The sequence below is a fragment of the Armigeres subalbatus genome, chromosome 2, assembly GCF_024139115.2.
Source record: "Armigeres subalbatus isolate Guangzhou_Male chromosome 2, GZ_Asu_2, whole genome shotgun sequence".
Taxonomy (NCBI): Eukaryota; Metazoa; Arthropoda; class Insecta; order Diptera; family Culicidae; genus Armigeres; species Armigeres subalbatus.
Window position 1 is genome coordinate 455,219,026 of NC_085140.1, and position 26,222 is coordinate 455,245,247.

Sequence of the window (26,222 nt, forward strand, 5' to 3'; positions counted from 1 at the left end):
ATTTTCGAGCGTCTTAGGGGAAAATTGTTACACGGTTTTAAAAAATGTGTCTTCCTTTTACTTCCACTAATTTCCAAATTAGTGGAAGTAAAAGGAAGACAAATTTTTAAAAACCGGGTAGGAAATAGACTTTTACTTTAGTTACATGAAATGAAATAAAAAGTGGAATTTTTATTTTCATGCCCTTGGCATACATATTATGAGCTATACACCGCCTACATATTAAAGTCTAATAGATCTATGAATCTATGAAAAAAGAAAATGAATGATTGCATCAAAATACATAGAATGTTGTCGTTATATTTTACTTCCATGATAGTTTTACACTTCAAGAACAGCCACAAATATGCGTGAGTCACGAAAGTAACACATAGAGAGTAAATGGGATGGCGAATATTTGATCAATTTAAGGAAAAAATCAATTCTTATTCTGTAAACAAAAGCTCACACGTAAGTTTGTTTAATGAAAAAAAAATATATATCAACAAACAACAACTGTTCTCTGACGCACATATCTATCGTCTTTGTCGACGGTCAACCCAATCGTTTAGAAGGCGTGGGGTCAGTTACCTATATGCAAAAGATTCAAACAAAAATTTGTTAAATCTGGTGCATCCCCGCAAATTCATATCAGTGACAGGTAGTGGAAGCTGGAAGGATTCAGGGTGAAACCTGATGAAGCTGTTGGTTTGTGTGGGTTTACTATCAGAATCAAAAGTTGAAGTTTGAATATTTGTTCACGAAATCGAAAAGATTTAAAAATGTGTGATTGAATTCAAAAATAAGCATGTCACTACTTTTTAGAAACCCAATATACCGAATCAAATTTTCTGATTTATCTTGGTAACCCTGTCAGAAATAAGAACCTCAGCCTCTACAGTTCTGATGTCAGAAGATAAAACTGATGAAAGGGTTGGGGAACCACCATGAAATAAATACAAATGTAGGCGCATCTGCACGTTTCCCGAAAAATTATTTACCTCTCCATGTGGGATTCCAAATCTAGTTGGTTTTTCTAGTTGGTCTGCCCTGCGGAAATTCCATAATTGTTTCCGCTTTCTTCGTTCCTTTTGCATACTTATTTACCCGATGTTGATGTTTATGGGACAAACCTTCAAACAGAATGGCTAATCCTATTCATATTTATTAAGTAAATAAAATCATTTTGAACTTTCCCACTCTTCTGGCTGCGGATTGAGTTTGGCTTTGGATGCTTTCTGCTTGGCGCCATGCGATCAAACTTTGCGGGTACTGCGCAGGAGCTGGCAGATTATTTGCCTCGTTTATGACCTTGGGATTTCTTTTCGTTCCTAACTTCATTGAATAATTTATTGCGTTTCAATTTTTCGGGATTTTTGCCATATGGTGCGTGATTTCTGGACGATATTGTTTTTAATTTATTCTCTTGAACTTAAACAATGTGATTTAAACGATGTGCTGCAGAATGCCTTGCCGAATAAGAGCCTCGCATTGGAGCTTCGGCAAATAATGCTGACTGTTCTTCTTTAGCAGCACGATTTCGCCACTTTCAAGCTCAAACTTACCGTAGTCAGTGAGGCAGCGTACTTCGATGAACAGCGACTTCGGCGGTTTGATGTCGTTCGTAAGATTCAGGCCCGTACCGTCGCCAATCGTTGCCATGTATTTGGCCAGCATGCGCGAATAGTTGTTGAACCACTGCAGTTCTGGTTCGTTCAGATTGGCTTTGATATCGGCTGGTAGCGTGGCCCCCAGGTGCCATCGTACCTTTTTGAGCTTCTGGAGCCGATTATGCAGGTAGACCATGAGACAGCGTTTTTGTCTTTGAATCAGTTTATGGCGGTACATGATCACTGGGAGATACTTATGATCAGCGGTTTCATTGTACTCCAGCCTGATAGTAAAAAGCAAAAGCGAGAAATGCTAAATAATTTGAATAACAAGTAGGTGGTTGGGGCAAGATATGTATGTTAATATCGAAAAACCAATATGTTCTATTTTGAGAAAAAATATTTAAGCTTTTTTAGTGGAATGTCTTCAACTGTCATAAGACGAGTTTACTGCCCATGATATCATAGTTGACGTAACAACCATTGCACTTTCGCATGTATTTCGAAAGATTTAAGGACAAATATCGCATGTTTAAAACATTACAACCCGTACGCACTCAAATGAAATTTTGAACATGCATTGTATCGATATTGCAGCAGTTGAACTACTCCAGTGAACGCATTAATTAAATTAAATTCGCTGAAATTTTGAATGGTTGATACGTCAAATATGCAATCATGGGCAGTTTAGTACTTTCCATTTATTGCCACCACGTTTTGTAATCATCGTACTTGACGCGAGACTGAAGACACCCTCACAGTTGAGGTCGAAATACGTATCTGCAAAGATTACAAAACGTGGTGAAATAAAATGGAAAGTACGAAACTTGTCTTATAATAGTTAAATTGTTCTAGTTTATGTTCTTTAGAAATCATTTTGGTTATCAAAATAAATTAATAAAATATAGATGTATCGAACTATTAAACGACCAAAATTATTGAAAATAGAGGCCTGCGTTTCTGAAATTGTTATTAAATTTCATACAATGAACGAAAAACTATTAATTTGAACCTGTTTTATTAGAAATCTTCAATGCAAAATGGACTTTTTTCACACTACCGCAATATTAGGACATACCGCAACGATAGGACGCTTTAGATCGAGTTCGTACTATAACATTTAATTTTACCACTTGATTGTACCTTGTACCAGATACGTATTTCGACCTCAACAGTAAGGCCTTTTTCAGTTCTCGTACTTGACTCGACTCGTGTTAAATGGGATAGTACGATCTCGTCTTATGACAAGTGAAGACATTCCACTAAAAGCACAAAATCATTTTCTTAACAAATATTTGTCAAGCTCCTCCAGAGATCTATCACTCCAATTTGAAAATTTCATAGATATCTGGCAGATTGGACAAATATTTGTCATCATGACAAAGAGTGTATTGAGTTGATAGCTTAACTAAAACTGGAGTCATGTTCATTTCGTTACCAGTAAAAATTGTACTTGTACAGTTCTACTCATCACAATCAGAAAACTAAGCGATATAACTGTTTATGGAACATGTTTTTACACTATCTTGAAATTTGAATTTCAAGGAGCAGCCATCGAGCAAATAAGTACAGTGCGTGTGTTATTCGTCGCAAGGGGAAGAAAAAATATCTATTTGGTATTTGGTATTCGATGGACAGCAAATGTATTTAATTAATGTTTGGGGGATCGTGTGCTAGAGCTGCGCGTTGTTTCGGTTGTCCAAAACGCGATCCTCAACGGTTTGCATATGCCACCGGGCATGTATGGTGAGAAGTGTTCATGCTCGGTACATAGACACTTCGAACGTTCTGGTATCGTTATCCTTTGTGCGGTTGAGAAGTAAATCAATTGACACCCGGGTAATGGTGTTCCTGGTCGGTGTGTAGGTAGTTAGTTAGTCCTGCTTTGTTCGACCGAATCATAGTTAGTTAATATCATTGTGTAAAAAAATGCACGGTCGCATCGCTTATCAGAGCGCAAGATCCAACGATGCCTACCGACTAGCTGATAAACGTTTTAGAGGAAAAATAGAGGTAAAAACGTTCTTTAAATAGCAAAAATCACTTACTAATATTCCTTCCCTCTTCCTAACTGACTACAAGGACGTGACCGGTGCTGTTAATGATCATATAAATATTTGAGTCACTAAAACTTGCACACTGAGAGTGCTTTAACAAACCCAGTTAATCATTCAGTTGATTTCTTGTGCAATTTCACTGATTGTGGTCTATCACGGAGTAGCAACCATAGATATGTGTAGTCAGTCAAAGCTAAGCTAAGCTATCTTTAATTTTGAATTTCAAGATGGCTCACTTCCGTTTAGTTTAGTTTAGAGTTTACAAATGTACATGTATAATAGCATAACGTAACTTCGCCGGGTAAACACTAATCTTCTCGTGATTTTCAGCATAACATTTTAAATTAAATTCTAATAGAGCTGAATGAGTATCATAGTTATTATTTATTTAATCAGACTAAGGCCGAAGTGGCCTGTGCAGTATATAAGAGTCTTCTCCATTCGGCTCGGTCCATGGCTACACGTCGCCAACCACGCAGTCTACGGAGGGTCCGCAAGTCATCTTCCACCTGATCGATCCACCTTGCCCGCTGCGCACCTCGCCTTCTTGTGCCCGTCGGATCGTTGTCGAGAACCATTTTCACCGGGTTACTGTCCGACATTCTGGCTACGTGCCCGGCCCATCGCAGTCGTCCGATTTTCGCGGTGTGAACGATGGATGGTTCTCCCAACAGCTGATGCAATTCGTGGTTCATTCGCCTCCTCCACGTACCGTCCGCCATCTGCACCCCACCATAGATGGTACGCAGCACTTTCCTTTCGAAAACTCCAAGTGCGCGTTGGTCCTCCACGAGCATCGTCCAGGTCTCGTGTCCGTAGAGGACTACCGGTCTAATTAGCGTTTTGTAGATTGTCAGTTTGGTACGGCGGCGAACTCTATTCGATCGGAGCGTCTTGCGGAGTCCAAAGTACGTACGATTTCCAGCCACTATGCGTCTCCGAATTTCTCTGCTGGTGTCATTTTCGGCAGTCACCAGTGAGCCCAAGTACACAAATTCTTCTACCACCTCGATTTCGTCACCACCGATGCAAACTCGCGGTGGGTGGCTCACATTGTCTTCTCTTGAACCTCTTCCTATCAAGTACTTCGTCTTCGACGTGTTGATGACTAGTCCGATCCGCTTAGCTTCCCTCTTCAGTCTGATGTAGGCTTCCTCCATCTTCTCAAAGTTACGTGCCATAATATCTATGTCGTCGGCGAAACCAAATAGCTGGACGGACTTATTGAAAATTGTACCACTCGTGTTAATCCCTGCTCTTCGTATTACCCCTTCCAAAGCGATGTTGAATAGCAAACACAAAAGACCATCACCTTGCCGTAACCCTCTGCGGGTTTCGAAGGGACTCGAGAATGCCCCTGAAACTCGAACTACGCACATCACCCGATCCATCGTCGCTTTGATCAACCGTGTCAGTTTATCCGGAAAACCGTGTTCGTGCATTAGCTGCCATAGCTGGTCCCGATCGATTGTATCATATGCGGCTTTGAAGTCGATGAATAGATGATGTGTGGGCACGTTGTATTCGCGGCATTTCTGCAGTACTTGGCGAATGGCGAACACCTGGTCCGTGGTGGAGCGTTCGCCCATAAAACCCGCCTGGTACTGACCCACGAACTGAGTATCATAGTTCTTTATCGTAAATTGTGCCGTGTAACTGCAAATCACTGTTTTTCGATGTTTCTGCATATTTTTTTTCTATATAAACCTTCAACGAGTTTAGCACCGCTCAAACGTTGACCTATTTGGATGAAATTTTGTCCAGAGCATCAGGGCATCAAAAAGAACCGAATAAGAAGGCAGGCCATCAAAAAATTGAAAAAAGGTTTTTCACATTGAAGACAATACACAGAGAGCTGACTTGATAACGTCCTTGTCTGCCATTACATTTATTGATTGCTACTGTCTAACCGTACTCTCTTATTCAATAAGAATATTGTTAGTGATCAACGTAACGATTATTGGGGAGTATTATTTTAACAATATATGGTCGGAATTCTGCCAAAACGCACCGAGCGGGTTTCTGACTGGCTTGTGATAATTTGTTCGTATACGGAAAACGGAAATCATTTCATATCAAATTTGCTTTTGGATATCCTCAGTTATGTGGTTGAGGGATATCCAATTCGATGTTTGATCAATTAAATCTGCTAAACGAAAACTTGGGCAGAAAATTAAGTAATTTTTGTTGGCTCTTGGTGCGATTTGGCAGAACCCCGGCCATATGGTCCCTTGCATTGTGCTTGTAACTTCGATGAACTCACAGACGTAGCATGATTTGATATATAAACTAAGTCACCCTGTTTGTACTAAGTCACTACCCTAGTAACATTTTGGTTTTATGCTGGTTTTAAAACACTCTTGAAGAGTAAATTATGGTCTACAAGAGCGTTACAAAACTTAAAATGTTACTTGGGTAGGTACAAACTCTACAACGCGCACCATATTTCCGTTCGTTATGAGATTGTACTGCTCTGTTAATTGCAACAGTTTTGTCTCTTGCCTTAATCAAATCTCTTTTTAAGTTTTAAAATTTTTGAAAAGGCATCTGTAAAATATTTGTAAAATGACTGTAACCAAAAATATCAATTCCGTCATCGGAAACGAAATTGTGCAATCCTCAACTTCCCTGAGATTATGAGCTTCTGGCTGCCTTACAGCATCCAATGTGGGTAAAAGGAGCTGATACCATCTCATCTCTTGTAGTACTCTCTACCCATTCATTTCATTTATTTAGTTAACATCTAAACAGATAACACTGAATCAACAATTTGACGCCACAATGCACGGTTCGAGGCCGCATCTCTCCATCATCGGATACGCCCCACGCTCGCCAAGTCGTTTTGCACCTGGTCTGCACATCTCGCTCGCTGCGCTCCACGCCGTCTCGTACCTGCCGGATCGGAAGCGAACACCATCTTTGCAGGGTTGCTGTCCGGCATGTCCTGCCCATCGTACCCTTCCGGCTTTAGCTACCTTCTGGATACTGGGTTCGCCGTAGAGTTGGGCGAGCTCATGGTTCATTCTTCGCCGCCACACACCGTCTTCTTGCACACCGCCAAAGATGGTCCTAAGCACCCGTCTCTCGAATACTCCGAGTGCTTGCAAGTCCTCCTCGAGCATTGTCCATGTTTCATTTCCGTAGAGGACAACCGGTCTTATAAGCGTCTTGTACATGACACATTTGGTGCGGTGGCGAATCTTTTTCGACCGCAGTTTCTTCTGGAGCCCGTAGTAGGCCCGACTTCCACAGATGATGCGCCTTCGTATTTCACGACTGACGTTGTTGTCAGCCGTTAGCAAGGATCCGAGGCAGACGAATTCCTCGACCACCTCGAAGGTATCCCCGTCTATCGTAACACTGCTTCCCAGGCGGGCCCTGTCGCGCTCGGTTCCGCCCACAAGCATGTACTTTGTCTTTGACGCATTCACCACCAGTCCAACTTTTGTTGCTTCACGTTTCAGGCGGATGTACAGTTCTGCCACCTTTGCAAATGTTCGGCCGACAATGTTCATGTTATCCGCGAAGCAAATAAATTGACTGGATCTGTTGAAAATCGTACCCCGGCTGTTACACCCGGCTCTCCGTATGACACCTTCTAGCGCAATGTTGAACAACAGGCACGAAAGTCCATCACCTTGTCTTAGTCCCGGCGCGATTCGAACAACTGGAGTGTTCGCCCGAGATCTTCACACAGTTTTGCACACCATCCACCGTTGCTTTGATCAGTCTGGTAAGCTTCCCAGGGAAGCTGTTCTCGTCCATAATTTTCCATAGCTCTACGCGGTCTATACTGTCGTATGCCGCCTTGAAGTCAACGAACAGATGGTGCGTTGGGACCTGGTATTCACGGCATTTTTGAAGGATTTGCCGTACAGTAAAGATCTGGTCCGTTGTCGAGCGGCCGTCAACGAAGCCGTCTTGATAACTTCCCACGAACTCATTCACTAATGGTGAAAGACGACGGAAGATGATCTGGGATATCACTTTGTAGGCGGCATTAAGGATGGTGATCGCTCGAAAGTTCTCACACTCCAGTTTGTCGCCTTTCTTGTTGATGGGGCATATAACCCCTTCCTTCCACTCCTCCGGTAGCTGTTCGGTTTCCCAGATTCTGACTATCAGTTTGTGCAGGTAAGTGGCCAGCTTCTCTGGGGCCATCTTGATGAGCTCAGCTCCGATACCATCCTTACCAGCTGCTTTATTGGTCTTTAGCTGTTGAATGGCATCCTTAACATCCCTCAAGGTGGGGGCTGGTTGGCTTCCATCGTCCGCTTTCTACCCAGGTCTTAGCTATTTCCAAGAGGGGAGAAATCTGATTAAGTTGTCATCATTTACTGTAGTAGATTGGTAGCAGCCTCATAACAATTGCCGTCATAATATTCCAACATTTGTGGTCGAATATGAATATGTATTCTTGTGAATTGCTTCGCACTTATTGTTTCTAGCTGTGTTCAGCTAAAAATGTATGCCATAAGAAGTCTATAAAACTGGCAAGCAGATAGGTCAGAGAGAGAGTCCGTCTCCAGTCCTTATGACTCGCAGTCCAAGCAACACAGTCAGATCGTCACTTAGTTAGATATTCTCGCGTCGACAGTTAAGTTAAAATCCAAGTCGTGATCGAAGTTAAATCAAATCTCCGTTAGTCAAGTTAAGTTAATACAGTCCATTAGTAGAAGAATAAATTGTGTTTCAATCAATAATAGTGTCGTTATTAGTGCGAAGAAACTATAAGAAAACTTAATCATATTACTGGACAATTATCTAACAAAAAGAAGGTTCAAACCCGACAATCAGTTAATTACGAACGCTGATATGTGCGTTAACAGGCAGTATCGATTTAAAAAGTAGAAAGGTTGCGGAGTTTTGTACCTTTGTCATTTGACAAAAAAAAGCAATTTCACTAAACGATTGGCCATTTTTGACCATATTATCAATTCAGTAATTTGGCCGTATGGAAAATAACATTTCCGGCCAAAAGGCATTTTCGCCTTATGACTTCTGCGATCAAACGATCGTTTCATTCAGACGACTTGTTAGGGCAAACGGTTTTTTCGGCCAAATTACCAGTTCGCCGGCTGGTCATTTCGGCCAATCGAACTTCCCAAGAATTTCTTATGGACGGTACAAAGTATTTTCTGTAGAAATCCAAAGAATATTCTTGAAAATTTCGAACAATTTTTAGTTGAAAACCAAAGGTTTTTTTTAAACTACATTTTGAACAATCTTCCGCGGAAATAAAGGAACATTTTTCGTCAAAATTCCACGATATTCGCGGATATTCCGAAGAATTTTTGTTCTAAAGTTGGCTATGCCAAACTAGTTGTCTTAAATCTAGATTGAAAAACGTTAAGGCATCCCTTCGTCCAGTCACAAGCTCCTACAATTATGAAAGATTTTATGTGTAAATTTTGAAGAGTACTCAAAAGAAACTAAAGAGGAATTTTTCGCGGATATTCCGAATATTTTCCTGTAGAAACTTGGAACAACTTCCCGTGAATATTCTGATGAGATTTTCATGTAAAATGCGAAGAATTTTCGCTGAAATTCCAAAAAATTTCCTTTGGGTAATTCAAAGAATTCTCGAAACTTCAAACTAGTTAATTAATGATTTGAGTGTATTACTTCTACGTGAAGTTGAACGATTTACAATAATTTGGAAATGCTAATAATCATCTTCCAAACTTAGACGTACATGTTCATGATAGAAATAGAGGCGAAAGTATAGAATTCAAGCATCATTTTTCATAACGACGTATGCAACAATTATGACGATTCGAGAAATCCTTTGCAGAAAGTTGGTAAAACTTTTTCTAAAACTGTTTTAATACTAAATCTTTTTTCAATACTTTTTTCCGCTGGCATGCGTCATTACATGACACGTAATAAGCGTGCTTCACATCAAATCTCAGTTCATTCAAATTCACTGTGAAAAACGATAAAATTATACATACACCGGTATGCTGCACACACGTCGGTGTACACCCGCATAGTAAAAAACTTTCTACTGTATTGTTGCAACATCACATTTAACTTAACATACATTGTCAATTTTTGTCTTATGATTAGTTTACACTGAAATTATAAATGTCTCTCTGACGTGTACTTTCCATAAATGTACGCTAAGCTTACCATATGCAGTTAATGTATAACATTTAGTTATAGAACATTTTCATACGTTCCGTATTCGAACGTTTTTCATTTTAAAATCATAATAGAATATAATTGGAAAATATCTCTCAGTGTTAATGTTTTGTCTTATGATCCACACATGCTCCCATATCATATTGAGCAAAAGCGGTTTTTTCGTGATGTCACGCATACACATACATATGGCTATAGTTCAATATTGAAGCTACATTAACAGTTACAGTTGTAGTTCGGTAGTATTTGTGCAGGCAAATCTAGCAGAAAGTTTGCTTTCTTCTGTCACATCAACAAAGAAAAAAATTGAAAGTGTGCAAAACATCAATTGCGAGTGAATATTTCTCTTCCATTTAAAGGTAATTGACATAAATAAAATTAAAATAAATGCATGATAAGAAAATTATTTTGAGCTTTTTAGTGGAATGTCTTCACTTGTCATAAGACGAGTTAATACAGTCCCATTGAATTCCACCACTTAATTGTATCTTGACAGATACGTATTTCGACCTCAAAAATAAGGCCGTCTTCAGTGTCTCGTACTCGTAGTCGAGTCAAGTACGAGACACTGAAGACGGCCTTACTTTTGAGGTCGAAATACGTATCTGTCAAGATACAATTAAGTGGTGGAATTCAATGGGACTGTATTAACTCGTCTTATGACAAGTGAATAAATGCATGTTGTTCTTATTTAATGTTTCTGTTGTTTTCAGATGAAAAATGTATCGCTCACAATTCGAACGGGTCAAGAGACCGGTGCCAAGAGATGTGCCTTTACACAGTGTTCTACATGTTCTTTTGTTTCAATACGAGGTAAGCAAACACATAATGTTTTCTGTTCGAAAAAAGTGTTAAACTTAATTCAATGCGTTCTTTCCCAGGTTAACATGCAGCAACAACCGATGATTATGTTTCTTCCGCAAGTTCTGTTCTCCAAAGTTCTCTATTCTCCAGTACAAACCTAGCTACAAATTAGGCTCTGAAGCTTATAAACGCCAACTATGTTTGTGTTATAAATGTATATATAAAATGTATGTTAATTATTAATGATCAATAATAAATGCATTTACTGAACTAAAACTCTGTTCAATTAATTTATTTTTAACTTTTTCATATTATTTGATGTAATGAAAAGAAGCGCATTATGCTGAGCCTCGCATATCCTCCAATTATGTTTAACTTATAAGTCAAAAGGTTCTAGTTGAAAAATATGGATTGAATCTCAACCTTATGATAAAGAATGAGACGAAGATTTTGTTCGCGAAAATTGCCATTTTTTATGGTAACCTAACTTAACAACCCATTCGCCATATTGTTGATTGGCCAATAACCGTTTCATATACTGTCAAAACCATTCATAATAAAGTGAGCTTATTGTTATGTAGGACAGTTTATGGAAATTTTCAGACATAATTACAAATGGTTATGAAGAATATAGGATAACGTCCATGCATGGTTTATATTTATGCGGGCATTGGTCGGTTTTCCATAGTGCACGATTGACGCAACTGCAGTTTTGTTTTGTTTTGCTATGTAACATAGGTCGCTCTTAGTTCCCATATGTTAAAGCGACGTATGTAACAGTGAGACTTCAAAAATAGATTTTTGACATACGTCGATTCGTAAAAAGATTGAATTAAAGAATTTTAAGATCTGAAATCAGTGAAATCGATGCGTATTATTTCTCGCTTAACTTTTCAAAAGGACCTAAGTAACATTTTTTTCATGAATTAATTTAAGTACTGCAATCAAAAGCTTTCATGTAGACGAGTTCATAAGACGAGTTTGTACAATCCCATTTAATTCCACCTCTTAAATGTACCTTGACAATTAAGTGGTGGAATTAAATGCGATTGTATAAACTCGTCTTATGACAAGTGAAGACATTCCACTAAAAAGCTCAAAATAATTTTCATAATGAGAATAATTTCCAAATATTCTGAAAAAAATTAAGTGGAGACACGGCAGGTATTTCCGTCCATCGTCATAGGGGCTAAAAACATCGAAAGGGACGTCCTTTTGCTAGAACTCCAATATAGCAGAACGTATCTCATGAGCTTACGAATTGATACGGATGAGTTTGTCAAAAAAGTTTCTTTTTTATTGGTTTTCGAGACTATGACGAAAAGACGAAAATACCTGCCTTAACCCTATTTTCTGGACAAGTTGGCCAGATTTTCCAGGCGAAAGATTGAATTGAAAAGATTCTACCGTTAATGTCTTGAAAATATCCAGCTTTTAGTGGTTTTGTTGTGTAGGGGTTTATCACGCCTATCTTGAGAGTAGGAGGTTGAGGGTTCAAGTCCCTCCAAGACACGTGGTTTCTTATTGGAAAATTTCATATGAATTTGTCCATTTCGAAACATGTGCTGTGCATTGAAATTAGGTGATAATAAAATTTCAATCTTATAGTTTATGCTACTTCAACTAGCGTTATATTTCCAGATTATCAAAATTACTGAAAGTTCTTTACTCATTATTCCTTTCAGCTCATACTGTCCATAATGGCTGTTTCTTGCACTCAATTGAAGGAAATGACGTACTTTAAAGTGAGAAGGGAGATTTGAAATCCGTGAAGGTCGAAAACGCTATCGGAACTATTCGGTTAAAATAAATCCAACTTTAGTGTGGGTCTGTCAGTGCACTTGGAGACACTGGCACTGTTGTATTTTGTTGGATCAATATTGTACCGCTCATAAAAGAATCTACTTTTCCGCTAATTTTTAGTCACAACGAAAAATAAGCGACAGATAAGAAAAACATACCTCTAAAAAACAGCTGTTTTAATATCTCGTTTTGTTTTGTAAACAATGCAAGATGAATTCCTGCTAAAGCAAGCATTTCATGAGAAAACCACGGTATGGATCCGACAGATCAAGCTTTCCTCTAGATAAGGGAATTAGTTTGGGATACAAACGCTTCCATTCTCCGGAATCCATGGAACAATGTTTGTTTACAAAATAAGTTACGCCCAAATCGCAAATCAGTCCCGAATTTTTGAAAATTTGGCTGCCACGTGATAGACGAATCCAAGTAAAAATAAGAAGAAGACACACGACGGTGTTATCTTTGACAGATCCTACAGCGCAGCATAGGAAGATTATTTTAAAATGCTTATAATAAATTCTAGACAAATTGTAATTAAAATCTGATTGACGTACGATACGGAAAAAGTTCTGAATTACTTATTTGAAAGCTTATCTCATTTTTTTGTATATTTCCCAAAAATGTATCTATCATAAACTTTGGAACTTTTTCCGTATCATACATAAAACAGATTTTAATTACAATTTGTCTAGAATTTATTATAAGCATTTTAAAATAATCTTCCTATGCTGCGCTGTAGGATCTGTCAAAGATAACACCGTCGTGTGTCTTCTTCTTATTTTTACTTGGATTCGTCTATGGATAGCGGTGAATGCTTTGTTGACTCGTGCTTTTTGTACTGCGATTAAATTTTAAACATCTATAAGAACCTTAGAAAATGATCACGTTGTTGTTTTGCAAGGCGCAATAATTGTCATTTTTTGCAAGGCACAATAAAATCCTACTTTGAAGTCAGTACGAAATTTTCAAAACGACTTATCTGCTTTTGTAAACAAAAAATAAAACGACGATTTGAATCTGATAGCTCTCCCACGCAAACCAACACCATCAACAGGTAGCAGAAACCTTCACCTACCTATTGGTGGTGTTGGTTTGCGTGGGAGGGTGGTAGTGCTATCAGATTCGTCAAATCGACGTTTGAATCTTTGTTTACAAAAGCAGATAAGTCGTTTTGAAATTTTGTACTGACTTCAAAGTAGGATTTTATTGTGCCTTGCAAAAAATGACAATTATTGCGGCTTGCAAAACAACAACGTGATCATTTTCTAAGGCTCTTATAGATGTTTAAAATTTAATCGCAGTACAAAAAGCACGAGTCAACAAAGCATTCACCGCTATCCATCACGTGGCAGCCAAATTTTCAAAAATCGCAGTCGGAAGCAAGGGATGCAACGTGGTGAAGTGAGGCGATGAATGTTTTGATATCATGATCTGTTTGTATATGATAGAGTGGGGCGTCATGGTCATTTTTTCATATCAATGGTTTTTCGAAGCCATTCTGGGTCCTGAACAACTGTGCAGAATATGGGACCGATTGGTTGCTTCCTCGCTTTCCGCATCGCGTTTGAAGTTTGTATGGAAATTAGTATGGGAGAACGTATATTTTTGCATTTCTACTACTACAGGTTTCAGTTCATCGTAAACCGTTGCGTTAAAGTATAACCCAAAGGATGCCGAAAAACTTTGCTGAAGAAGGCACGTTGCTGGAACGAACTATTGGGTAGTTGTAAAAAACGTTTAGACTAGAAGTCCACCCTACAAATTTTGAAACTTAGCCTCTGGAGTGAGTTATTGCCAAACTTCTAAATCATTGAAACGAGGTTGCTAAATAATCGAAAACATTCTTGGATACATCGCTTTTCTGAAAAAGTTATGGAAGGAATCCTTTCGAATGTTATAGCCAAACACAGCGTATCGTATGTCTGTCGTATTTAATTAGGGCGTTCCTTTTTGTTAAATAAAATTCGGCAAAACCCTGTGATTAAGAGGAGAGCTAACACAAATTTAATTGAGAAAGAACTTGTAACTCTTTTAGATGGATTTATAACGGTTTTCTAAACGTATCAAGATCTGGGCTGATAATGAGCGTGTTCATGTCGTCAATGGATGAGTTGAAATAGCTGTCTGGTAGGCTAACTTGCGAATAATATTGGGCTAGTGCTCCTGCACTTTGAATCATACCTCCTATGTTCATCTCACCACAACAAAGTAATGAAAAGAAATTTGATTTGCAGATTTACCTGGTTCTGGATAAGCACGAGGATATTGGTGCTGTATTTCTTTCTTTCACGATGAGGTGAATATATGTGCAGTGAGATGGTGTGGGAATAGTTATCATATATTAGTTTGGTCGAGCGTCGAGCAAAGACGATACATTTTCTGTGCTTTATAGTAAAAAAAAAGTTACTCCTCCCCCTTCAATTTTACTTTATTTACGCCAAAGCGGGCATATTATACCGTCTTACCCTACGGTCTCCTTTTTGCTGAGTGGCCTCGAGTAACAAAAACTTCTTTCTATAAACTCTAGCAAATATAATATTCTTAATCATGTTAAAAACTAAAAAATCGATAGATGTTTTGTCTTCCTTTTTAACCAAATGTCCTGCTTTTACACTATGATTCGGATGAATGTCCTCCTTTAGAAAAGTTTTATATGGTCACCCTAGGCAGAGGTGAATAAGCAAAATGCTAATATATTTCAAGAATCACAATACTAAATTTTTAATGCCTGGAAGTTAACTTAATTCTGCTGTTCGGCTAGTAGGAAACCAGCCACTGCTTGTAATCCATTGAAGAAATACAACATACAGTGCAAACAAGCAAAATAACGGTTTGTAAAAGCGGTTTTTGTTGAATTTGAATGAATAAATTACAATTACAAAAATTAAAAAATGAGCTTTAAAAATGTACTCACGCGTGAATGTTATTATCCACATACGTTTGATTCATATCCTCAAGTGCAGCTCGAACACCCTCGCTCTGAAAATATAGATTGTTTATTGTTATTTACTCATATACGATTGATAGATATATAAACCCTAACGAGGCTGGATTAATAGCAGATCTGTATAATGCGGGCACTTTGATAAACCCTAACCAAATCCTATTTAGTAGTAAAGAGGTAATCCAATAGCAGATCTAGATCTATGTATACAATATTCAAGCACTGTATTATAACTTACGTTGAAGGGCGGAATGGTCTCGGTAGTTCTGGTCAGTTCTCTGACTAATTCAAATGCCCGCTCAGCCATTTCGATCCAACATTTACACTGCACTTTCACTCTACGAAATGATTCAAATTTATCTGTTGCAAAACGTAATAAAAAGTAATAAACTGAGAAGAATTCAAAAAACGTTCTGTTCAACCTCTGCTTGGTATGTTGTGGTTTGTGGTACGTTTCGCGCGCGTATTATCCTTCTCTGATACTTGTTTTGCTCCGATTGTACGTCTTTCTATCACCACTCAAGGTTTGTTAAGAAAGGTGGGAGCTCCGTCTTGCGTAATTTGACAGCTGATTCGGCTCGAGACTCGAGGTGTGTGGGACATGCGGTGTTTACAAAAGCCACAAACTCGATCGTCGCGTAATACTTTTTGAGACAGAAAAATTTTCTAAAATGTTTCAGTTTATTCAAAAAAGTGCCGGAAATATTTTAGGAATAAGAGCTTCGTCGGCGGTAGCATTAAATCATTTCCGTGCAGTGGCTCAGCAACCATCACTGAATGCTACTGAGTTGAATCCGTTCCGTGCTCCGCGTTCACTGTGGATTGAAAATTTGGACACTATCGAGGAACAGAAAGTTGGAATTCAAGAACTGAGCAGTGAGGTATTTGGCGCTTCTCCCCGGATCGACATTGTACATCAGAATATTGAATGGCAGCGCAAATATCGATTTGTAAGTTTCGCTCACGCGAAGACGCGCAATGAGGTTCGTGGAGGTGGTCGGAAGCCGTGGCCGCAGAAGGGATTAGGTAGGGCTCGTCACGGATCCATTCGATCACCGTTATGGCGCGGTGGTGGAGTTGCCCATGGACCGCGATCCCCAACAACGCATTTCTACATGTTGCCATTCTTCAATCGAGTGTTGGGACTAGTCTCAACGTTATCCATCAAACTGGCCCAGGACGATTTGCACATAGTAAAGGATCTGCAAATTCCAACGGAGGATCCCCAATATTTGCGAGATTTGGTCCAGGAAAGAGCTTGGGGTCCCTCGGTGCTGTTCATCGATAGCTGTGATATCATGCCACAAAATATTGCTTTGGGAGCAGAGGCGATTGGCCACATCAACTTGATGCCGGTCTATGGGCTGAACGTCTACTCAATGTTGAAGCACGACACTTTGGTTTTGACGAAAAGTGCAGCGGAGGAAATCGATTCGAAACTCGCAGAACACCTCCATCGAACCGACGCCAGGTCATTGATGACCAAGTTTAAAGTAGATCGATAATTGATTCGAAATAAAGCTGCTAGATCAATATGTTTGTTCGAGTATTGAATGAATCACAAATGTCTTTCTTCTAATTATATAAATTAAATTATCTAATATTTTTTAAGAGGATCCTGCAAACCTTCTTTTAATTTTAGTACATTAAAAGCTCGATTTCATCCCTCTGGTGAATATTGGAGTGATAAAATGGACAATTTGACAAAATCGGATTTTTAAAATTTGTTTCACAAATATGAATCGCGGAACCCATAATTTCATGTTGAAAAGGCTTAAAGAGTTCTTGACAGGTATTCAAAAATGATTCATAATAAACCACAGGAGGGGAAAGTTTTTTTTATTGAAAATCATTGTTGTATGCGGTATTTGCAAAATTAAAAATTTAATGAACGACTTAATTTTTTTTTTAATCAGGTAGAAAACGTAATAAAATCGGGTCAATACTGTATTCGTCCGGGATACATACTTCCAAGTTCATTCATTCACAGGCGCTCAAACCTTTTGAACGAATGCGATTCTTTCGAACCATTTACACCATTTAATTTCTTTAACGTAAAAATAACCAGAACTCATTGTATGCCTTTGCCTAAATGTGTATCATGTAACTGTGCCACCAATTTCGGTTTCATTCGGACCTCATAATTATGTATGATTGTTACTAAAAAAAATCGTCTAGTTTATTGTAGGGTACAACTTGGTTACATTTATCAGTCTATACGTAAGCCTTATTTTAATATGCATAGGTATGTCGTAAAAAGACAAACCATTGTTTTGTTTGCAGTATGGACGGACAATTTTCTAGCAAGATGATTTGCTGAACTCTGCTGCGCTATTTCTCGCCAAGCAACTTGGTCCGTATCTGCCACCTAAGATCAGAACGATCATTCTCTCCAGGGAGTTGGTTTTTGAAGCGTGCCCAATCTTTCTGGTAGGAGTGATACAGCGAGACCGGATCGTTTTTGCGAAAGCTATTGGCACTACTGCTCCGTGGACGAATCCCTAAAACATAAGCAAAATATTGGTATCGTAAGCTCAAAAAAAAACCTCCCTCAACTTACACATCTTATTAGCAGCAACGTTCTCCTTTCCACTTTTCAGTTTCTTAGATCTTCCCCCATCCAAAAGATGAATTTCCTTTGCGTCATGCTCATCCACAGGTGTCACTGTCTCCGATCGCAGATGTTGAGCCGCCCCTGTTTCAGATTCTTTCCTTGATTCAACTGTTGCTGACTGAGATTGCTTCGTGGGTATATTCCTCGCGATTTTCGCATCGTAGCTGATTGTTGTCAGCGTATGTAACCGTTGGAAGGTGTTCATCTGTTGAGCGCCGCGCATTAGTGCTTCCGGATTCAGAGAAGCACCGACATTTGGGCCCCTTACTCCGGTGTCGAATTTGATAAGCTTCCGCAAATCTACATATTTCGTTACAAAATAAATTAATTACTTTACGATTACAAGTCTTGTCATTTCTGTATTCAAAGTTTCTGAATTAATGAAAAGATTAATACCTTTTTGAAATTCTTTCAACTGGTCTGGGGTGATGTTTCGGTATCCAAGCTGATTCAAGTGACTTAATATTTCTCGGGCATCCAGTGGGATGGACATGATGTTAAATTTTGTGAAAATCGAAGGTTGTTGGATCAATGGATGTATATTCTGGATAATGATAATCTGAGTCAGAATAATAATGCTCCGGACTGGCTCAAGGAAGGACTGATTCGACGAATGTTTTGGATTTTCTATCATTTGCTTTCGTTTTTTGTCCGTTAACGAGAGATAAATGACAGTTCCATAAAGAATGTATTCCAGCCGGATGTTTTCAAAAGGTGGGACAATCATACAATGACAGCCATCTTGCGGTTAGTAGCGAAACAACACTCCAAACCATTGATATGATAGAGACTCGCGGTTTTTATTTGCAATTTGTATTTCAAGACAAAATTTTCAAAACGACTTATCTGCTTTTGTAAACAAAGATTCAAACGACGATTTGACGAATCTGATGGGTCTCCCACGCAAACCAACACCATCAATCGGTAGGTGATGGATTCCGCTACATGTTGATGGTGTTGGTTTGCGTGGGAGCGCTATCAGATTCGTCAAATCGTCGTTTGAATCTTTGTTTACAAAAGCAGATAAGTCGTTTTGAAAATTTTGTCTTGATTTGGTCGGGGTTCTGCCAAAACGCACCAAGCGGCTTTTTGACTGACATTGTGATATTGATCATACAAGGAAAACGGGACTCATTTCATATCAATAGGACGAGACCAGTATGGCATTCTAGCTGAAATTCCGCTTGAGGCCCTTTCAAATCATTTCAACAACACTACTATAGTACACTTGCTGGTAAAAAGTGAGATATTGGCACTTTTTTTTATTGCTTTATTATTGTTTTTTTTTAAATTATAAATTAAGTTCCACACAGAAATATATTGGCACTATCAAACGAGAGGTGGCGATGCTGCGTATTTATATCAAAGTGATTTTGCATATACAGCAGTGACAGCTGATGTTGAATGGCGTAAGTTATGAATGTTACTTTTGTACCACAGACAAACAGACGTAACACTGATGAAATTCCCATCGTCCATACTCTAAACGGTCCTTTTAAATTACACTGATTAGTTGTTTCACACCTAGAGGCGCGCACATCGTTTACCTTTCGATTTGACATCTCACACTAGCGCCGTCTGTTGACAATGTCGTACTAAACATCATTTCGTGCAACATGCACGCGAGATGGTGATAAAGTAACTGGGCTATGAATTTTTCAGGAAATTGTTCTAGCTGTTACGTCTGTTTGTCTGTGTTTGTACACTCTATAGGTGGACACCTAGGTGGAGAACAGTCATAAAATAAATTTGTAGTAAGCCGCTCGAGTTTATTATGCGAGAAGATTGAAAAATTCAAACCGGGGTCAGACGGTCGACTGTCGTAAAGCTGTTCCGCAAACGTTAAATCACTTGTTGCACGGTAAAAATTTTTGGTTTATTTTTTCGGTGTGAATGTTGATTATTAAAATAAACGGGAATATGCAACTTTAAACGAGTGTTAGGCCGGTCCCAATGCTGAATTTGCAGTTTCAGTTTGGTACTGCTGGAAGTTATAATATTTATAGCTGTCAAAATAAAAACTACAACTTGGTGCCCGCAATGCATAGTTGTAAACAAAATAAAACTTGGTTTTATTTTTCTAAAACGCACAAACAAAACAAACTAACATTTTCCGCGGTAGTTTTTCTCTCGCAAACAAACTACAATGAGTTTGTCTATCATCGGAGACATACAAACACTAACTATTAAATAAATTTAAAACTCAGTTCCATTCCAGTTTCAAATCAGGTCATATTTACAACAAACCTGTCGAGCAGTTGCAAATCAGTTTCAAAAAGTGCTCGAAAAATAAAACTACAACTCTGCGTTGCGAACTGGTAGTTTCAGTTTCAGTTTGACTTCCAAACACGCCATACAAAACCCAACAGCATTGCGACCGGCCTTACATGCCGCTATATTTTTTAAACAAGTTTTATGATACTTTGAAGGCATTTTGTCATATATTTATGTGATTTAGAAACATTTTAAATTTCTCGAATACCCGCTCGGAAAGATCTTCTAGACTTCTACCGTGATATCTCAGACAAAAAAAATAGTCTCCTAGATATTTTTCTTCGATGTCTAGAACCTGTCAGACCGTTAACGGGTGATTTCGCGCCTAACTCTTCAAAAGGTCCTAAGTAACATTTTTCCATGAATTAATCTGAATATCGCAATCAACAGAACCACATGAAAGCCTGGGTGCTGCGGATAGAGCCGCTTTTTTGTTCTCAAGCTAGTAGAGGTATATTTTGGAATCAAACCTATAAGCAAAATTATTTTGTAGTTACAGTGAACGTTCGCTAATTGGGGTTTTTCTAGTTGGGGCGCTTTTTAGTTGGGGGTTCGCTAATTGGGGCGAAACCCATTTAAAAAGCAGCTAAACGTCAGAATGTGATGTCGCCGTTCCGTTGTATTGCGTTTGGGGCTTCAAGGGAGATACCGACTGTCCTGATATGCGATTACGCGGTGGTTGCTACAATCCAGCTTATCGCCTTTTTTGTAGATGGGACACGATACCTTCCATCCACTCCTTGAGCTTGAGCTTGAGCTTGATTGACTGCTCGTAGTTGCTACTCCATTATGACCAGATCAGCTGTTCTTGCAAGGGAACCAACAGATGTTTGCTTGGGACTAGCTCACATCTTCAATGTACAAGTAGTGGTGATCTCATTTGTTAGGTCATACTGGCGCCTGCCACGTCAGAATGTAAGTCAATGTAGGGAAGGGGAGGAAATGATGATGCAATCACTCGCCCACTGCAAGCCGAATATACCTCTGCACTTGCCACGAGTTCATGCGGATTTTTGTTGGAATTTTTGGGTTAGGTTCGAGAGGCAGAGGTCCGTCTTGGTTAACGAGCTGCCAATGTGATAGATAGGAGAAAGCTGCCAATGTGATAGATAGGAGAAAGCAAGTGATGGAATTTCTAATTGGACGTTTGGAAATGCGCTTTATAGATCATTTCCAATTCTAGCAGATTACTGTTAAAATATTCAAGTTGAAGGTATAGGAATTGAAATGGAAACGGTATGGAAGTCCATTTCCAGTTCTAGCGATTGCTAGAACATGAGAAATATAGAGAAAAATACAAAGTAGGAGAATGGAACGGACCTGGGATTGAACCCACGACCTCCTGCGTATGAGGCAGAAGCAGTAGCCATATGACTACCAAACCCGCTTACGATACCTTCCATCCACTCCTGCGGCAAAACCTCATGCTCCCAAACCTTGGTAATTCCCAGTGCAGCGCTCTAGCCAGTGCCTCACCACCGTGTTTAAACAGCTCTCCTGGTAGTTGGTCAACTCCAGGGGCTTTATTGTTTTTCAGACGGCCGATCCTCCTAGATTTCCTGGAGATTCGGAGCCGGAAGTTGTATGCGCTGCGCGCGTTCATTACCATACCGCCACCGTTGTCTGCCACATCGCCTCGGTCTCTTGTAGCTATGAGTGTCAAATTAATTTTCCTCCACTTATCCTAATTGACTGTGAGGACGTGGCCGGTATAGTTATTGGTCTTGAATTAAAGAAACTCCGAAGCATGTGTACAGTGAGAATAGCTTTCTAGTCCCGAGAAAACTATTCAATTGGTAAGCTGTGCATATTTGTTGTTTCTCGGCCAATCACGACTACCAACTACGATGTGGCCACGAACACGCTGGCTGCACGCGGTGGAATCGGACCTGAGGACCCTAAACGTTCGGGAAAACTGGAAGAACATCGCCCAAGACCGACGATTATGGAGCTCTACAATACGCGAGGCATAGGTGTATTGACGCTGCGGCCAACCTGGTTTCCAGGCAGGCTTAGTATGCTCGTCCCTGAACGGTCCTAAAGTCATCCGGCTGACATCTGCGTATGGTATACATAAAAAGCACCCGGACACACATGCCATCACACTAGGGTTCGAAACAACATTAGGATAAGGAGCATCTTAGTTTCAAGTGTAAATGGTTTGTATGGGAAATTAATAAAGTCAATATGATTGCCATCTTTTTTGTAAAATTTGGAATTTATTTTGGTTTCTGGATATTTCCGGGATTAACTAGTCTCAGAACTTTGATATGCTCGACCGCGAACCTGATCGAATATCAAGGACAGACCAATACACCAAAGAAATTCGATTTTGGACTTATTGAACTTTGTCTCATTCGACCAGGAAACTGGAAATTTGACAAGCTTTTTGAGCTCAAGATACTGCGAACAATATTTGGCGGTATACAGGAGATGCCGTTGGCTGGGTTCGATTCCCGGTGCCGGTCTAGGCAATTTTCGGATTGGAAATTGTCTCGACTTCCCTGGGCAATAAAAGTATCATCGTGTTAGCCTCATGATATACAAATGCAAAAATGGTAACCTGGCTTAGAAACCTCGCAGCTAATAACTGTGGAAGTGCTTAACGAACACTAAGCTGCGAGGCGGCTATGTCCCAGTGTGGGGATGTAATGCCAATAAGAAGAAGAAGAAGAACCAATTGTATTGTACTGCTCATAAAAAAATCTATTCCTCCTCTCATTTTTAGTCGCAACGAAAAATAAGCGCCAGATAGTCGCTTAAGAAAAACATACTTCCAGAAAAAAAAGTTAGTTTGATATTTTTGAATGCGTTGATAGAACGTGCTATCTGTACTGAGGATAAACTTCACAGATAGAAAAATCCACTGAAATTTACGCTAAAAATCATGAACATAAATGGAACGCCATTATTAGCACACGGGATATAGGACATGAATCGTAGATATTGCATACAAGTTGTAAGCAATCTTGTTAGGAAGAGGGCCATTTCAGCGTAGAATAGCGTGAATTTTGGCAAAATGATCACGAAAGTTGTCATTTTGTTGCAAGGCACAATATAAAGAGATGGATATTATTAAGCTTATACAACACAGTAGGCCAGATAAAGATTGTCCCTTCTGTTCCCTTTGTTCTGCTGTCCTAAACATGTGTGGTACCTACCTGCCAAATCGTATGTATTTTTCCTTCATTGACATATAGATCCCCTATCCTCGCCAGCAAAAGATGTTCCGGACAGTGACGACAGCGACAATCTTTATCTGGTGACTTAAATATCTTTTGCAACGGTGGACTGGAGACGTTGTAAAAAATATTTAGTGTAGGACCCGAAAGAGGCCGTTGGATTCGTGGTATCAGGTATCAGAACGTTGGCTCCAGGGGCACGTTCACCTCAATTTGGGAGATTTGTGCCATCGCCTTCACAGCCTTTTTCATCACACACCTGACGGAAAAGGAAGTGAACAAAAAGGAAAGGAATGTGTATGGGAGAACAAAGGGAATGTTTGGAAAAGGGCCCTTGAAGAGGGCATACAACGCGTAAGCGTACAAGAGCTTATAACTCCTTACCACAACGGGTTATGGACAACAAAATACTCTGAAGGTTCAGGTTTCTGAAGTCAATTTCACTAAGTAAATGTTTACCAAATATTTGGAAGCGCAATTGGGCATAGACTGGGCAGTTACATATTAGATGATAAGAAGTTCCATAATCGGATTCACAACTGTCACAAACATATGATTCAACGCCTTGAATATTTGCCATGTGATAGTTCAGTCAGCAGTGACCTGTCAAGGCCTTGACTAAGACACTGCAATTTTGTTTAGACAGATTAGCTAAATAGCTTGCTACTACCGGAGATGGCTCCCGGATGTACAATTTTGTTTGATGACATGAATCCAGACTACTCCAATGCCATTTGTGCTGAGTGACAGCCCAAGAGTTGATCAAAAGCTTCACCCAACACTTGGATATTGGAATAGCTGGCTCAGGACCATTAAAGTCATGCGATGCTCCATTACGAGCTAACTCATCAGCCAATTCGTTTCCTGCTATGGAAGAATGGCCAGGTACCCATATAAGGTGTAAAGTATTTACTGAATTCAGTTCCTCAATTTGAGTTCGACATGCGATTACTAACTTCGACCTTGAGTTGGCCGAGGCGAGAGCTTTAATAGCTGCTTGGCTATCTGAACAGAAGTATATTACTTTGCCCATAATGCGTTGCTGCAGTGCAGATTGCACTCCACACATGATGGCAAATATTTCCGCTTGAAAGACAGTGCAGTGTGTACCCAGTGAGTGTGACTGTTCCAATCTCAGCTCACGCGAATAGACGCCTGCACCTGCTCTACCTTCGAGGAGGGAGCCGTCAGTGTAACAAACAATGCTGTCCGACATACTTCTCTCCAAATAGCCAGATGTCCACTCATCCCGCGAGGGGAATTGTGTTGAAAATGTCCTATAAGGAAAACTACTAACGTGTGTGAGATCACTTGGAGCAAGGAAAATTTTGTCCCAATTAACCATAAGCGGTAACAACGAAGTGTGTGTAGAACTGCGGTTTACAGGATTCTCTTCCATAAAACCGAGTACCCATAGCCGGTAAGTACAAGAAAATGCTTCTTGTTTGAGATGTATGTGTAGTGGGGCCACGTCTAAGAGAACTTCGAGAGCAGCCGTGGGAGTTGAAGAGAACGCACCAGTCATTGCCATTAGGCACATCCTTTGAAGATGGCCTAATTTAGACTGAATTGTCCTCACTTCCCCCTTTTGCCACCACACAAGACATCCATAAGCCAAAATTGGTCGTACAACTGTTGTGTAAATCCATTTGATATATTTGGGTTTAAGACCCCAAGTTTTACCAAAGGTTCGTCAGCATTGGCCGAAAGCCATACACGCCTTTTTGATTCTGAACTCAATGTTAGGAGTCCAGGAAAGCTTTGAATCCAAAATTAGACCCACATACTTTACTTGATCAGTTACATTGATTTCAGAACCAAAAAGATGTAATGGACGAATACCATCACGATTACGTTTTTCCGTGAAAATAACAATAGATGTTTTATTCGGATTGACCGAAAGGCCATATTGGCGACACCAACTTTCAACTACCTAAAGAGCATTTTGCATCAGGTCGAATAAGGTACTAATGCACAAACCCACTATCAATGTAAGATAGTCGTCGGAAAAACCATAGGTAGGAAAACCGCCATTATTGAGTAACCTCAATAGCGTATCTGCAACGAGATTCCACAAAAGTGGAGATAATACTCCCCCTTGAGGGCATCCGCAGACACTTAATTTTCTAATCGCTGCTTGACGTAATGTCGAGTAGAGATGTCGGTTTTTAAGCATCTGGTGAATCCATTTGGTAATAATATTAGGTAGCCCATGTCAACATGCGGCTTCCAATATTGCATCGAAAGACACGTTGTCGAAAGCACCTTCAATATCTAAGAAAGCACCCAAGCACGATTGCTTTTGAGCGAATGCTTTCTCAATATCGTACACAACCTTGTGAAGAAGAGTCACGGTGGACTTTCTAGATTGGTAAGCATGTTGATTAACATGAAGAGGCATGTTTGCCAAACAGTCATCACGAATGTGATGATCGATAATACGTTCTAAGCATTTCAGAAGAAATGAGGTCAGACTGATGGGTCTAAAACTCTTTGCTTCTTCATACGAAGCACGTCCTCCTTTTGGGATAAACTTTACAGTGACATCCCGCCAGGATATGGGAATATACCCAGTAGCAAAACTGCATACTAAAAGCTTTTTCAAAACATGTTTGATATGTTCAAAACGTTTCTGAAATAGAACGGGATAAATCCCATCCTCCCCTGGAGATTTGTAGGGAGCAAAACTGTTAAGTGCCCATTGAATCGATTCAGTAGTTATGATTCTACGTGCTTGAGCCCAAGACCCATAGCTACATGAAAAGACATCAGGATCATCCGAAGATGTTATATCGACACATCCAGGGAAGT

At 39.6% G+C, this 26,222-nt stretch overlaps 3 protein-coding genes and 1 long non-coding RNA gene across 4 annotated transcripts; 2 read left to right on the forward strand and 2 right to left on the reverse strand.

Moving 5' to 3' along the window:
* Window positions 1-1,327: 1,327 nt before the first annotated feature.
* On the reverse strand, window positions 1,328-15,793 carry LOC134213821 (DNA replication complex GINS protein PSF1-like). Its single transcript, XM_062693185.1, has 3 exons — window positions 15,580-15,793; window positions 15,312-15,376; window positions 1,328-1,873 (listed from the first exon to the last, which is right to left on the reverse strand). Exons 1-3 carry the CDS (start codon window positions 15,646-15,648, stop codon window positions 1,426-1,428), a joined length of 582 nt encoding a protein of 193 aa, XP_062549169.1. The 5' UTR covers window positions 15,649-15,793; the 3' UTR covers window positions 1,328-1,425.
* On the forward strand, window positions 10,080-10,834 carry LOC134218262 (uncharacterized). The gene is made up of 3 exons (XR_009981292.1): window positions 10,080-10,149; window positions 10,504-10,603; window positions 10,672-10,834. It is a non-coding gene; the product is annotated as an uncharacterized LOC134218262 (long non-coding RNA).
* Window positions 15,794-15,904: 111 nt separating the features above from the next.
* LOC134213819 (large ribosomal subunit protein uL4m) lies at window positions 15,905-16,874 on the forward strand. The gene has a single exon (XM_062693183.1). It carries the CDS (start codon window positions 16,013-16,015, stop codon window positions 16,844-16,846), a length of 834 nt encoding a protein of 277 aa, XP_062549167.1. The 5' UTR covers window positions 15,905-16,012; the 3' UTR covers window positions 16,847-16,874.
* Window positions 16,875-17,495: 621 nt separating this feature from the next.
* On the reverse strand, window positions 17,496-18,586 carry LOC134213820 (uncharacterized). Its single transcript, XM_062693184.1, has 3 exons — window positions 18,352-18,586; window positions 17,902-18,255; window positions 17,496-17,842 (listed from the first exon to the last, which is right to left on the reverse strand). The coding sequence occupies exons 1-3, from the start codon at window positions 18,446-18,448 to the stop codon at window positions 17,673-17,675; spliced, it is 621 nt and encodes a 206-aa protein (XP_062549168.1). The 5' UTR covers window positions 18,449-18,586; the 3' UTR covers window positions 17,496-17,672.
* Between the last annotated feature and the right edge of the window lie 7,636 nt (window positions 18,587-26,222).